Here is a 13493-nt window from a genome sequence, read left to right on the forward strand (position 1 = left end):
AGGTCAATAAAAAAAATAACTCAATAACTGAAAATTTAAAAAATTACTTCATCTAGCTGTGTGGGATATCTAATATATACAGTAAAAATTCAAAACAAATTATGTGTGTCATTCCTTTAACCTGGTCACTAAATTCCACAGTATTAAAACAAGCATGAAAAATGATGAAAATTAAGCCAGAAATAAGCCATCATCATCATCATCATCACTTACATCACCATCATCATCATCATCATCATCATCATCATCAAATACGTCATCATCATCTAGTCCATTTTTCCCACACTAGATTGGAGTGAGGTAGGGTCTAGTGAGTCGGATTAAAAGAAGAAGAAGAAGAAGATTCAAATCCCTGGACTCCTACCTCCATCTCACAAGCCTAAAAATTCCAGATCAGCCTAAAAAGAAATAATACAGATAAAATGGCTGCCTCTCCAGAGTAGAGTAAAAATTAATTAAATTGTAAATAGAATAAAACAAAAAAAAACATGCTTCACTGTGCACATGTTTGTTTATGTTTATCTAGACCTGAACAGGGGAAAAAAAAAAGAATGGCTGGTCAGGTGAGAAAAAAAATATGAAAAAATGAAATAAAAGCAATGTTCTCAATCACCTCCACCCAACTATACAGTGTATTCTTTTCTAAATTGTCTACACTGCCAGGCAATGTATTATCACTCCCCACAGCACACTCTTAATCCATCAGAAATACCAAGAAATGCAGCCTCTGTGTCCAATACCCTTTAATATGCACATGTCCTTCCTTCTTCACTACAATCGTGTACTTCCTTCAATACGATCGCGTACTTCCTTCCTTCAATACGATCATGTCCTTCTTTTCTTCCTTCCTTCCTTCAATACAATCATGTCCTTCCTTCATTTAATACACTCATGCCTTTCTTTCCTTCCTTCAATACTGTCATGCCTTTCTTTCCTTCCTTCAGTATGATCATGTCCTTCCATCCTCCTACCAACAGACGTTTTTAGGCAGCTCTGGGGAGATCTCACATAGGGAAAGGGCTAAAATAATTTCCTGTAACACTTTCTGAGGATGCAATGAAGTGATGGGGTTGAGGGGTGTGTGTAGGGGGGTGTGGGGTGGAGAAAGGGTAGCCAGATTGGAGGGATGGGGAGGAGAGGTAAATGAGAGGGGAGGGGGGAGGATCTTGGAGGGAAGGCAAATTGATGGCAGTGGACAGGGTGGCAGGGATAAGATTTGTCATGTCCATCCCTTCCAAGATTAAGGTATCAAGCTATAAACAGATAAAGCAGTTTCTATCTATAGCTCGATGCTCTAATCCCGCAAAGGGTGGCCACAAACAAAACGCCTCCAAGTCGCTCTGTCACCCACCATTTCACTGCCCTGCTCCTAGTTCTCACACCCCTCTCTCATATACCTCTCTTCTCCATCCCTTCATCTCAGGCTGTAAACGGATAAAGCAGTTTCTGAATATGGGAATCAATATATTCTTCTCACTAACGCCCAGTGGACTTTCTCAACATGGGTCAAAACTCTTGAGGTATGTAAAGGGTCAGAAATGTCTCCAGTGACCTGCTCAGTGTAATTAAGTCTTTTTTTATGTATTTTTATTCCTGCCACTGCCACGCTGTTCAACCCAACACAGGGGAAAGGTGTTGTGGTGAAAGGATTACAAACATCTCCAGTAACCTATTCTTTCTGTCTCTCTCTCTCTCTCTTATCTCTCTCCCTCTCTTTCTCCTATTCTCTCTCTCTCTCTCAGCTTCCAACCAACTATGTCACTCAGCTCTGGGCAACCTTTCCTAACCCCTCAATACGAAGATACAATTTGGTTTCCGTTCTTGCTTCCTCTGTACGATTCTAATCAACTTTGCAAAGACGTCTATAGTCATGGTGCGCGACCCTGAGGTTGTTATTATCGTGCTCTGGTAACCTACCATTCAAAAGTATGTCTGGATTCGTGTGTAATATGAGACGCATGGGATTCGTGTATGATATGTTCGTGTATAATAATATTTGTGTATAATAATATGATTCGTGTATAATATGATACGAAATCGGACACACTTTTGAATGGTAGGTTGCCAGGGTATGATAATGACAACCTCAGAGTCATGTGCCGCGTCTATAGTAGTGTCGGGGTTAATGATGGCTGTATTAAACCCACCTACCTCACACAGTCTCTCCTATGCTAAATAAACTCACATGGAGGCAGCAAGAACGAATCCAAAACTGCACCATCACAGAGAAAGGGGTTAGTGTTGAAAGTTCTGCCTCTCCTGCTTCTCTCTCCATCATCATCATCATCACCACAGTCACCATCACCAACACAGTCATAGTCTTCATCACCAACATCATTATCACCACCACCATCATCATAATCATCATCAATCATCATCACCACCACCACCACAGTTACCATCACCATCATCATCACGATCTCCAACACCTTGCTCCCTTCAGAGAGAGAGAGAGAGAAGGAGACTGGGAGAGAGAGAGAGAGAGTGGGAGGGAGCGAGAGAGAGGCGTGACACAATATCTGATGCCAAATGCACTTAAGGGTCAACTGAACACAAACTTGGCGGGTTTATATAAAAGGTTCGTCTAACTATACCGGGACGTGCTCTGCCGGATGCCAACCTTCTGAGCAAAGTTTGAGACGAGGGTACCGAGCCCAGTCTCATTACGGCCGTTGGGACTGCTGAGGCCGATGGTGGACACGTACAGGTTGTAAAACAGTGACCGAACCTGTAGGGAAAAAACTGAAAAATAATCATTGCAATCACCACCACCATCACTATCATCATCATCATCATCATCATCATCCATACCTTTTTTCCCACCACAGGATGGGGTGAAGATCAGGCAAAAGTTGATATGCAGTATATACCAGTACAAATTAATCATCATCATCAAAATCATCATCATCCAGACCTCCTTTCCCACCCTAGGGCAGGGTGAGGGGTGGCTAATAAATATACAAATACATAAAAATATAGTCATCTTGTTTATAAAGGCTCCAGGATGCTTGCATCCATTGGTCATCTAGTGGCAGCTCTCCACACTGCTTGATCTCTGGCAGCCTCCCTACTCATGGAAAAGTCTTGGGTTAATATTCTCACTCTACACCCTACCCAACATCTTACAATATTACAGAGGGGGGGGGGGGAGAGGGAAGGAGGATACACAGAGAGGAATGATGGAAAGTGAGAGGGACATCGAAGAAGAGAGGGATGGAGAGAGAAGAGGGAAAGGGAGGGAGATGGAGAGAATAGGGGGCAAGAGAGCGATAGAGAGAAGCAAGAGAACATAAGAGATTATTAACCAACCTTTGCCAGTCTCTCGGGCCTGTTGAAGACAATGATGCTCTGTTCGGACCCCAGGCTTCCCTCTTCTTCTTTTATGGTCGTCGCCGAGTCCAAAAGCTCGGATACCCTGCACATAAAAAAACATCATCATCATCATCATCCTAACACAGCTTTTATATTTCCATCATAACCATCATTATCCTAATTGTACTGTACTGCCTATATTTCTTTTTATAAATGTACAATAAATGGCCACTTTCCTTTTTAAAATACTGTACTATGTAAAGGTTCCTAATGCATCATGCTTTGTGGCTGACAGCATACTAACCCAGACACCCTTGATAACCGTGAACCAGCAGACCCCAGCTGGCTTGATGTTGCTCCGGGCTCTCTCTCCTGGAAGCTGCTGCTCAGGTCCAACATCTGCCAGCTGCCCACGGAACTGGTTGACTCTTGCCGCTGCCGGGGGGCCGGGGGACTCCTGCGGGGCACCGGCACCGCAACGGGACTGGTGGACACGTGAGGGGGCTCCGTCTGGTCCCCGCTGCCTGCCTGGTCGCTACCGCCGGTGCCTCCGCTGCTACTTTCGCCGCTGGATTCGCTGTGTCCGTTTCTTGACCGTATGGAGCGGTGGGACTTGTGCGGGTCTTTCGTGCGGACTATGGTGTACCCCACGGTGCCTCCACGCACCGTTAACCTCCCTTCGCTGGATCCCCCCTCACCCTCACGGAAGGACGATCGCCCAAAAACCCCGCGTGTGGAGGCGGCTGCGGCAGAGGATGATGATGTTGATGAAGCTCGACTCAAATTCGGGGACATGTCGTCAAAGTCCAGCTCACCGGTGTAGCTCCCGTACGGCCAGGTTAAGTGGGCATCGTACCCATCCCCCTCACCCCCCGTCCCGCCCCGTCCTGTCCGGAACAGCGTGGGGGGATGGGATGATCGGGAGGATGAGCACGATGAGTTGAGGGAGTTTGAGGAGCCCGCCGAACTGAGGCCCCCATCACCTGCCTCCAGCAACACACCACAGTCCAGGCGCTCCAGGCTTGTACTGTCACTAGACGCGTGTCGTCTGGGGAACAACACCAGTTAGTAACAACTTTCTCTCTCTCTCTCTCTCTCTGTTTAATGCAAGGAAGAAGGAACAAGAGGCAAGACGCCACACTAAAAAAGCTTCTCATAGTACTCCAAGTAAAAATCTATAAAAACAAAGAGCACACATAAAAATAAACAGCAACTACTGTATATTATTACCTTGCCCACCAACTGCCAGCTTCATAAAACTGACAAGTGAGTTGGTGGTATCCAATTATGCAATAAAAACACAGTAATGATTAGTGTGCATGATAGTAAATATTTTAAACCTCTGCAGCAAATCAAAAGAACATTCAAATAACATGAGAAAGGGGAAAAATAATGATAACAATTACCTTCCACTACCATTCTCACCTTCTGCCAGCAGTGAAGTCATCTGATGTGATGTACTTAAGGAAATGGAAGCAGAAGAAGAATATTTCCTCCCCTTTGGCCAGTCTGTCTTGCAGGTCGTGCCCAAACGCCAGCCAGTCGTAGGCTATCGTTAGGTACAGGATCTGTGGGTGAAATTAACTAAATTGTACGCCACTGATGAACTTTGCCCACGAGCAAGGAAGAAGGAGAGAGGAATGAGTAGAAAGGAGAGAGGAATGAATAGAAAGGAGAGAGGAATGAGTTGAAAGGAGAGAGGAATGAGTAGAGAGCAGAATAAGCAGAAGCGAGAGAGGAATAGGCAGAAACGAGAGCAGAATGAGTGGAAAGGAGAGCGGAATGAGTGGAAAGGAGAGCAGAATGAGTGGAAAGGAGAGCAGAATGAGTGGAAAGGAGACCAGAATAAGTAGAAAGGAGAGAAGAATGATTAGAATGGAGAGAAGAAAGAATAGAAGGGAGAGAAGAATGAATAGAAAGGATCGAGATGAGTGTGAATGTATCGGTAAGCAAAAACCCCACCATTTCTCACCTGGAAGTGGTCAAGAGAGGAGTGTATGGAACCGTCAGCCCAGAGTGACAGCCTAAGAAGCGACAGGAACAGTGGCGTGCGGTCCCACCCGGATATACAGTGCAGCAGGAGGCCTTGACCACCCTCGTGTACATACGCCAGCAGCAGCTTTAGGTAGTTTTGGCTTAGGCGAACTAGATCCCACTTCTGAAATTAAAAGGCACTGTTGGCATTATGAGAAACTGACTAGGAGAGTGACTGTACGTGAGGTGGAGAGGGGAAACTGGGAGACAAAGGATGAAATGGAGGGATGGGGTGGAGAGGGTGACTGAGGATGAAATGGAGGGATGGGGTGGAGAGGGTGACTGAGGATGAAATGGAGGTGAAGAGGGAGATCAATAATGAAAAGGAGGGATGGGGTGGAGAGATATTTGAAAGAGGGGATTTTGAGTTACAGAAGAGGGCAGCCAGATTTCTTTCTTATTAACTCAATGTGTTAAAATAATGTACACTTAATATCCATATCTCCACTATATACAAAAAATAAATAAATAAATAGAAATACTATCACACAACCAACTGCACGCTAACATCATATATTCCATAAACACCACACATCATTTCAACATTATAGTTTGCACATAATACTATCTATAAATATTAGACATTACTTATCAGCTATTACACAGAGAGACAGTCAAAGATGGAGACACAGATGGACAGGAAGAGGAGACAGAGGCAGAGAGAGAGAGAGAAACAGAGAAGAGAGGGAGGGGGATGGAGGATGTCAAATAGAAAACATACAAAACAGAGAAGGGAGAGACAGAGATAACAGATGGAGAGAGAAATAGATGGAAAAAGAAAGGAGGGGAGGGAGAGAACGGAGGAAATCAAACAACAACACCACAGAACCGACCCTATAGCTTGCCCAATCGTGCGAGATTCGTGCAGAGAGCGAGCGGTCCGGAACAACGAGGTGGGCGTCAACAAAGGCCTGGGACCAGTTGAAGTGCAGGGCCTCCGCAACGTAGCCCAGGTCTCGGAACTCTCGGAAGAACTCGCACCCGGGATACGGCAGAGACACGATGTTGAAGTCACAGTAGCGGTTCTCCTTGTCTACCTTCTCTGATGAAGTTACGCTGCAGAAAAGGGATTACAGGATTACATTACATTCTAAGCAGAGATGGGATTACAGGATTACATTACATTCTAAGCAGAGATGGGATTACAGGATTACATTACATTCTAAATTACGCTAGGGTCAGTGTTGTTGAGACCAGAGACATCAGGCTGGTCACAACATTGATTCTCCTTGTCTACCTTCTCTGATGAAGTTACGCTGCAGAGAAGGGATTATGGGATTAAATTGTATTCTCAACTAGCTTACAGTCAGTGTCGTTGAAAGCAGGGACACTAGACTAAAGTCACAATATCAGTTCTCTTGTCAACCTTCTCTGATGAGGTAAATCAGGGTGAACTCACTACTTTCCCAAACTTCATTTTCTTTACCATAAAGCCAACTCTGATCCCAACAAGCCAGCGATGGACAGAATGCAATTTTACACCATTACAACGAAAAAAGTGCGCAAATAACCATGAGTCCACTTACTACATGCCAAACTTGACCTTCTTCTTCTCCACCATAAGGTCCACTATGGTGCCCACGCTACACGCCTTCAGTAATCTGATGTCCAACGATCGCACTCGGTCAAAAAGCTGCCAATCACTACTGGTGGCCACGATCTAGAAATAAATAAATAAATACATAGAAATCAGTTGGAAATAACTTAGAGGTTCAGGTTTGGGCACAACTGTAACGCTTGAGGTTATCACAGGCTTCAAATCAGCATAATCATCAATAATCACCATAATTATCAGTAACATCAATTATTATCATCCATCACTATCATCATCATCATCACCTTACCACCACCACCACCACCACCACCACCAAGACCATCATTAACCTACTCATTTCAGCCTGCCTCTTAACCAGACACTGGCTACACTCACTCCTGTCCCAATCCCAGGTCTTACCTCATCGTCGTCGTCATCATCATCCTGTCGTGGTGTGGTGGCAGCAAAGAGGTACTCAATGCCAGACCTCCCGTACATTTCTGGACCACCCGATAATGTGGCTGATCTGGGGGAGGTTACATAAAAAAAATAATTACGTAAATCCATCCATCCATCACCCAATCCTACGTTGCCCCATGAGGAGCATAAGAGCCCGGGGCTAGCCAAGTTGGTCCTGACGTTTAAGATGAGAGTGACCAGCCTCACTCATCCCTGAGTGGCATTTTCCCCACCGAACTGTCATCCTCCATCCTCTCCACAAGTCCAAACCATCTCAATCTATCCCTCCTCATCACAACATCAATACACTACAGTCCCATCCTTCCTCTTAACTCTTCAAGCTACAGTAAACTTTTCAAACTGGAGAGGTTATATAAAACTTCCATTTATCCTTTCAGTAAGAGAGGTCTCCTGAGAGCTGAATAAAATTGTCTGTAGGAAGCCAAAATAAATCAATAGGTTAACATATTCAGGAATTACTGAAGTCTACCTGAAGCCATATACAGTTGCCTAAAGGGGGAAAAAAACGGTCACTACAAGGGAATTAAAATCTTTGGTATGCAGCAGGATGTGATAAGAACTGGAGATAAGGTAGTAGATATTTCTGATACACCAATGACAGGGATAACATGTACCCTGTTCCACTGATAACATGTGCTGGGTGATAGGCAAAAATCCATCCATCAACCACTCATTCCTTTCTTGCCCCATCAGGAGAATAGGGGCCCATGGATAGGATGGTCAGTCCACTCATTTATTTAACTCTTTGAATCTCAAGTTTGAATGTCAAGGGTGGAGTTATGACAGGCAGACCAATAAAGACCTGGGATGAGGCCATACAGTGTGACCTCAAGGATAAAGAACTGAACAGGGAGGCTCCCAGGGATCGAGCAATGTGGAGAGCAGCAATCATATGACCAAGGACGACGCACAGATGTTGGAGCCTTCATAAACAATACAATACTATACGTCACCTTTATATACTCCTGCCAAGTGACCCTATCCTGTCAGATGAAAATTAACCCAGTATAACATGTCCTGTACCTGCATAGATAGTTGCCTTTGTAGAGTATAACTGGTACGGGGAATCTCGCACGACACCGAGCAAACTTTGCTTTGAGTATGAGTTCCCGCAGCTTAGACCCGTCACTCTGGGTCTCGGCCGCACTCGTCCCACCCGAACAATTGCTGCCCCGCCCAACATCACCTGTGGGGGACGAGTTAGAGTCTGTTCATCTTAACGTGGCAGAAATCACCTGTGGACGAGGAGTTATAGTATGTTCACCTTTAAAAGGCAGATATCTTTTGTCATTTTGCACAGTTATTCCTACAGCTTAATAACAGACTATGAAAATACCACATCTCTACATCCTTCCTACAGCACTTCCTCATGACTAGCACCATACGTTACTGTCAATCTCTTCCTATAGTTCAGTGGCAGAGCACAGCAACACCACAGCTCAATATCCATTCCATAACAGTTTCTCCCGACAGCATCATATTCTAGCATCAATCTTTTGTTACATTGTGGCATTCAAGATAGAAAGATGGAAATTTTAGGCCAGATTGTAGCTGTGTGATGGAATAAAGGATGACAGAAACAAGCTTGAGTAAAGGGCTGGCTGGGGGAACTACATGATAGAGTGTGGTGAAAGTTGGTACTGCAATAAAGTATAAAGACGTGAGATGAAATACAGGAATGCATATAAGTCGGACAGAGGCTAAACAACATACTGTAACTTAAGTTTTTGTTGAAGTAATTCTGAATGAAACTCAGTGACAAAAGTTTATTCCAGGCTTGAAAGTTAGTCATCACTGAGTCTAAGATGCGACCAGCTAAGAACACACACACACACACACACACACACACACAAAAACTGGCAGTGATAATTTTCCTCTGATTACTAAAATGTGCCAAAAAAAAATCAGCTCTAATCTGATATGAAAATTTTCTTTGCATGTCACTCAAAGATAAATTATCAACTAATAACTTCCACTAACCAGGTATGAACACTACTTTTTTTCCATTACTAGAAAACCAATAATCAGCAAAACATTAGCTCTAACCTGGAACTGAACATTACCCCTGAAGGTTACTATAAAACAAATTAACAGCAAAAAATTGGCCCTAACCTGGTAGTGAACATTTCCTTTGCGTGTGTGCATTTGTATCCTGTGAGCCGTTAACCGCAACAGAGGCAGACTGTGGCACCCCGGACACTACTGCTGAGAAAGATGGCGCCCCGGCTGAGAACGACGGGACTCCAGCAGGGAAGGGTGGGGCGGGGTTATGTGGCTGGACTGAGGGGGAGGCTAGGGTGAGGGGGCAAGGCAGTGCAGACTCCTCCATCCCCTCCGGTACAACTTCACTCTCAGGTATGATGAGCCGGCTGGGGTAACTGTTGCACAGCTCCCCACCCTGGTTGGGCACCACCTGAAACACACACAGTTAACCCTTTGTATACATGTACACATCAATCACCGTTGGCAAACATGTACACAATATGTCACTGTGGCCTCTGGTTCATCTGTATGTGAATCTGGTGGACAGCAGATTGAAACTGGGAGGTACTACCATGGGAGTGGTGTGGAAACAAAAGCCCAGCCAATGGCCTTGCAAAACATTCTGTGCTACAGCTACTACACTTAAAAAATCCCTTCCACACTAACATAATCTATTCCTTGAAGTAGGTTGGAGCTGGCAGCTTTGGATGGCACCTGGCGTAGATGGAAAACTGAACTGAAACCCCACGCCCAAGGCAGGTATTGGTGGCATACTGTACTAGTGGTGCTGAAGCTGCATGGTACTACCCAGCATCACTGTTACTACCCACCAAGTGACAATGGACTCACACACAAATGAACGGTCAAGACATCCAAAAACAACATTACAATAAATACTTATTACAAATACTGGGCTGTGGTAGGTGGGGCAACCATCATCTACTCACTTCATGTAAAGCTGCCTACTTCTTCCTCCATCTTTATCATTCTTTTTCTGTGTCTGAGATACTTTTACCTTCTACAGCCCAAAGAGGACTTTGATAAGAGGTTAAAAATTAACTGGAAATTGTCACAATTAAATATCAAAGATATGTGATGCTACAGAACATGGCCAAAGTTTCTTTAGCCTATCTGATGGAGCCAGCATTCCATGGGCGTCAATGATGAGTGAATGGAAGTGTGGCCCGTTGAACTGGGCAAACTTAGGCTGTCTGGATGGTGGTTCTCCTCACTCTACCCTATGGTGGAGAAGGAAGTCCGGATGATGATGATGATGATGATGATCATTACTGATAATCCTTACAGCACTAAGATACTGTAGCCTGCCTCAGCTGAAAACAAGGGAATCTGATGACAGTTAAAATTAAAAAATCCCAATGATGAAGGGGTCAATTCAGAGGCAGCGTAACAGTGAAATAATCTGAAGGAAAACCACTTGAAATATACATCGCCTACCGATGCAGTTCCTGGATACCGGACTCACCATACATTTGTAGTCCAACTTGAACAACTCCAGACATCGGCTTAGAATCAACTCCGTCTGAAAAAGAACAGCCTTGCATCAAACACTGAAAAGAAGCCAAGTTTTAATTACTGTACTGAATAAGTTTCTACCAGGCAGAGAGAGCGAGAAAATGTACAGTATCAACCACACTACTGATGTTCAATTTGTTTATGTGTACCAGCATGTATGTGTGTACGGTATGTATGTATGTAGAAAACTACAAACCCTGACATTTTTAACAAATCATTCAATGTATATATTTTTCTTTATGCTATGATCAAACACAGGGCACACAATTTGTTTTCTCTGGGTTCCATTCATCAATAACAATAACTTCTTCCTACACCAATTCTCTCAGAAATTACGGTAGCAATAACAGAAACATGCGCACTGAAAACTATGCACGAAAAATGTTGATGGGCATCATGTCGGACCAGAGACGTTTCCTCCTTGCTTGCTGGTCAAACTCTAACCGGCTCCCTCTCGCTAAAGTAAGTGGCTTTTCAAGATCTAGAGGCAGATGATAATTAATATAATGGAGGGAAAAGCTGGAGGGCATATTCTTCCAAGTTAGGAACCCAGGGATTGCCTGGTGTTTTGTGATGTAATTGATCTTGGAAACAAGGCATTTCCACAAGAAATAAGGGACAAAATCAAATTAGTAAGACAAGGCCATTGGAAAACCTTCTTTTATCTATAAAACTCATTTGCCAAAAGTATAACTTGATGGCTACGTGTCAAGTGGGGTTGGTGGAGGATTAGTGCCCCTCCCTGTAAAACAATTAACTCTGAGCCCTCGGTCACCCCGTTTGGGATACATGGCGTCTGGCAATGAATGAATGAATGAATGAATAACTTGATGACATATGTATTTTCCTTAAGCACATACACCGGGTACACAGTTGTATGTATTCTATGGGCTCCTCTCATCAACAGCATCATTTTCCTAAACCATTTCCTCCAGGCATTAGTAATAACCAAGATGACCTAGGTACACTGCAGGTTTGGTCAGGTTAGGTTCAATCTGGTTTATTAAACTGGATCAGATACATGCTTAAAGCTGCGGGTTTGACTTGTTTACTTGACGAGCGGTCTGGTTTGGTTAGATTGGGTGTGATCAATGTTTTTATGGGTCTGGGAGGCAAAATCCCTACAGTTAGGTTACACGTCATTAAGTTGGCATAAAGCAGGTTATTTAGTAATATTTCAGGATCTGATTCATTGAATTTTAACCATCATTTTCCAGTGAAATGCTTCTCATCCCTGCATTCACCCCACCCAAAACCCAGCATCCCCACATCAATGGTGGAGGTGGACAACAGGGACATAAGGCATAACTGCAAGAAATGGGGGTCAAAATCAACAGTAACATAAAATTAGAAAACTTCTTTTATCCACAAAACTGTCTGCCCGAGTTAAAACTTACCCGACATACAAACAGTGGAAATAGAGAAAATATAAACCAAAAAATAAAAAGCTTAATGGCAGGCGTCTTTACTCACCATAACCGAAATCATAAAATGAAAATATACAGTAGAAATATAAATAAATTGTTTTGGCGTCTCCTAGCCTCACCCACCGTGGCACATGACTCCTTCGCCCTGTACGTGTTCTTGGAGAAGTACGTGAGTAACTCCTCGATGTCCTTGGCCTTGATCTGGGTCAGCTTCTCCATGCTCATATTTTCGAGGCTGGCAGCTAACGTTTGGAGGGGAAGCTTGTCATTCTCAAGTAGGACACGGGGACAAGACAGCTGCTGCCACGCTCACCATATCACCCTTATTTCCCCTCCTCCCCCGCCTTCTGTGGTCTATTTGAGGGCAATTTGGTGCTTGTCCTCGCTCGTTAGGCAGGTGAAGTGTGATGCAGTGTGGTTGGAGAGGTGTGGTGAGGGTGTGAGGTGTTGTGAGGTGGCCCTATCAAAGTAAACATAGCCAGCTGAAGTTGTTGCCGATTACTAATTTTCCTCCCCTCCTCCTCGTCTACACAATTGTTGCTCCTCACTGCGGGACTGTCCCTTTTATTTATCTATTTAATTTTTATCTGTCTATCTATGGCCAGACGCCTTAATCCTAGAAGGGGTGACCATAAACGAATCGCGACATTTCATGCTGTCCTTCGCCATCATGCGGCCCTAACACAAGGCCCACGGAGTGCAACAAATATTGGAGTGGTATATGGATGACGAGGATGCTGTATAATTAATGGCTTTGAGTTCAGTGAAGGTTTATTTCAAATTTTCCCCCAACAGGAACAAGAACAAGATAAGTAGGCTTTTCCTTAACAGGTTGCATAGCGTCCTGCGACCCCGAGACGCAGGCATCAAAACGCAAAAATGTGACGTACTTTGCCTCGAAATATTATAGAGATCGCCAAGTTTACCAGTCATTGGACAATCTCACTTTCGGAACTTATTTAATCTCCTACTATAAGGTAAACTATTATCATTGCGTTATATTGAAATTGTTTCATATGGAATTTATTATATGATGGATTACACTGATGCTGAATTATTGGTCATTTGTAGTGAGTAGTTCCTCAGTGTTTGCTAACTTAGCGAACTTCGTTAACATTTATCATTACTACGTGATAAGTTATATTCATGTCTTTAGACCTTATAACAGACTACAGAAACACAAAATAAAT

General features: G+C 43.8%; 1 protein-coding gene across 1 annotated transcript; it reads right to left on the reverse strand.

Annotated features, from left to right (window-relative positions):
- Positions 1–326: 326 nt before the first annotated feature.
- Positions 327–12522, reverse strand: EDTP (Egg-derived tyrosine phosphatase). Its single transcript, XM_080273967.1, is given in 13 exon segments — positions 327–398; positions 2595–2728; positions 3310–3415; positions 3617–4360; positions 4738–4880; positions 5285–5470; positions 6180–6402; positions 6873–7006; positions 7301–7406; positions 8384–8506; positions 9445–9773; positions 10827–10883; positions 12427–12522. Coding segments are annotated over 13 exon segments (2400 nt in total). The 3' UTR covers positions 327–379.
- Between the last annotated feature and the right edge of the window lie 971 nt (positions 12523–13493).

Source organism: Coenobita brevimanus, chromosome 56 (genome assembly GCF_032717465.1).
Source record: "Coenobita brevimanus isolate Jiangsu-jjx chromosome 56, ASM3271746v2, whole genome shotgun sequence".
NCBI classification, from domain to species: Eukaryota; Metazoa; Arthropoda; class Malacostraca; order Decapoda; family Coenobitidae; genus Coenobita; species Coenobita brevimanus.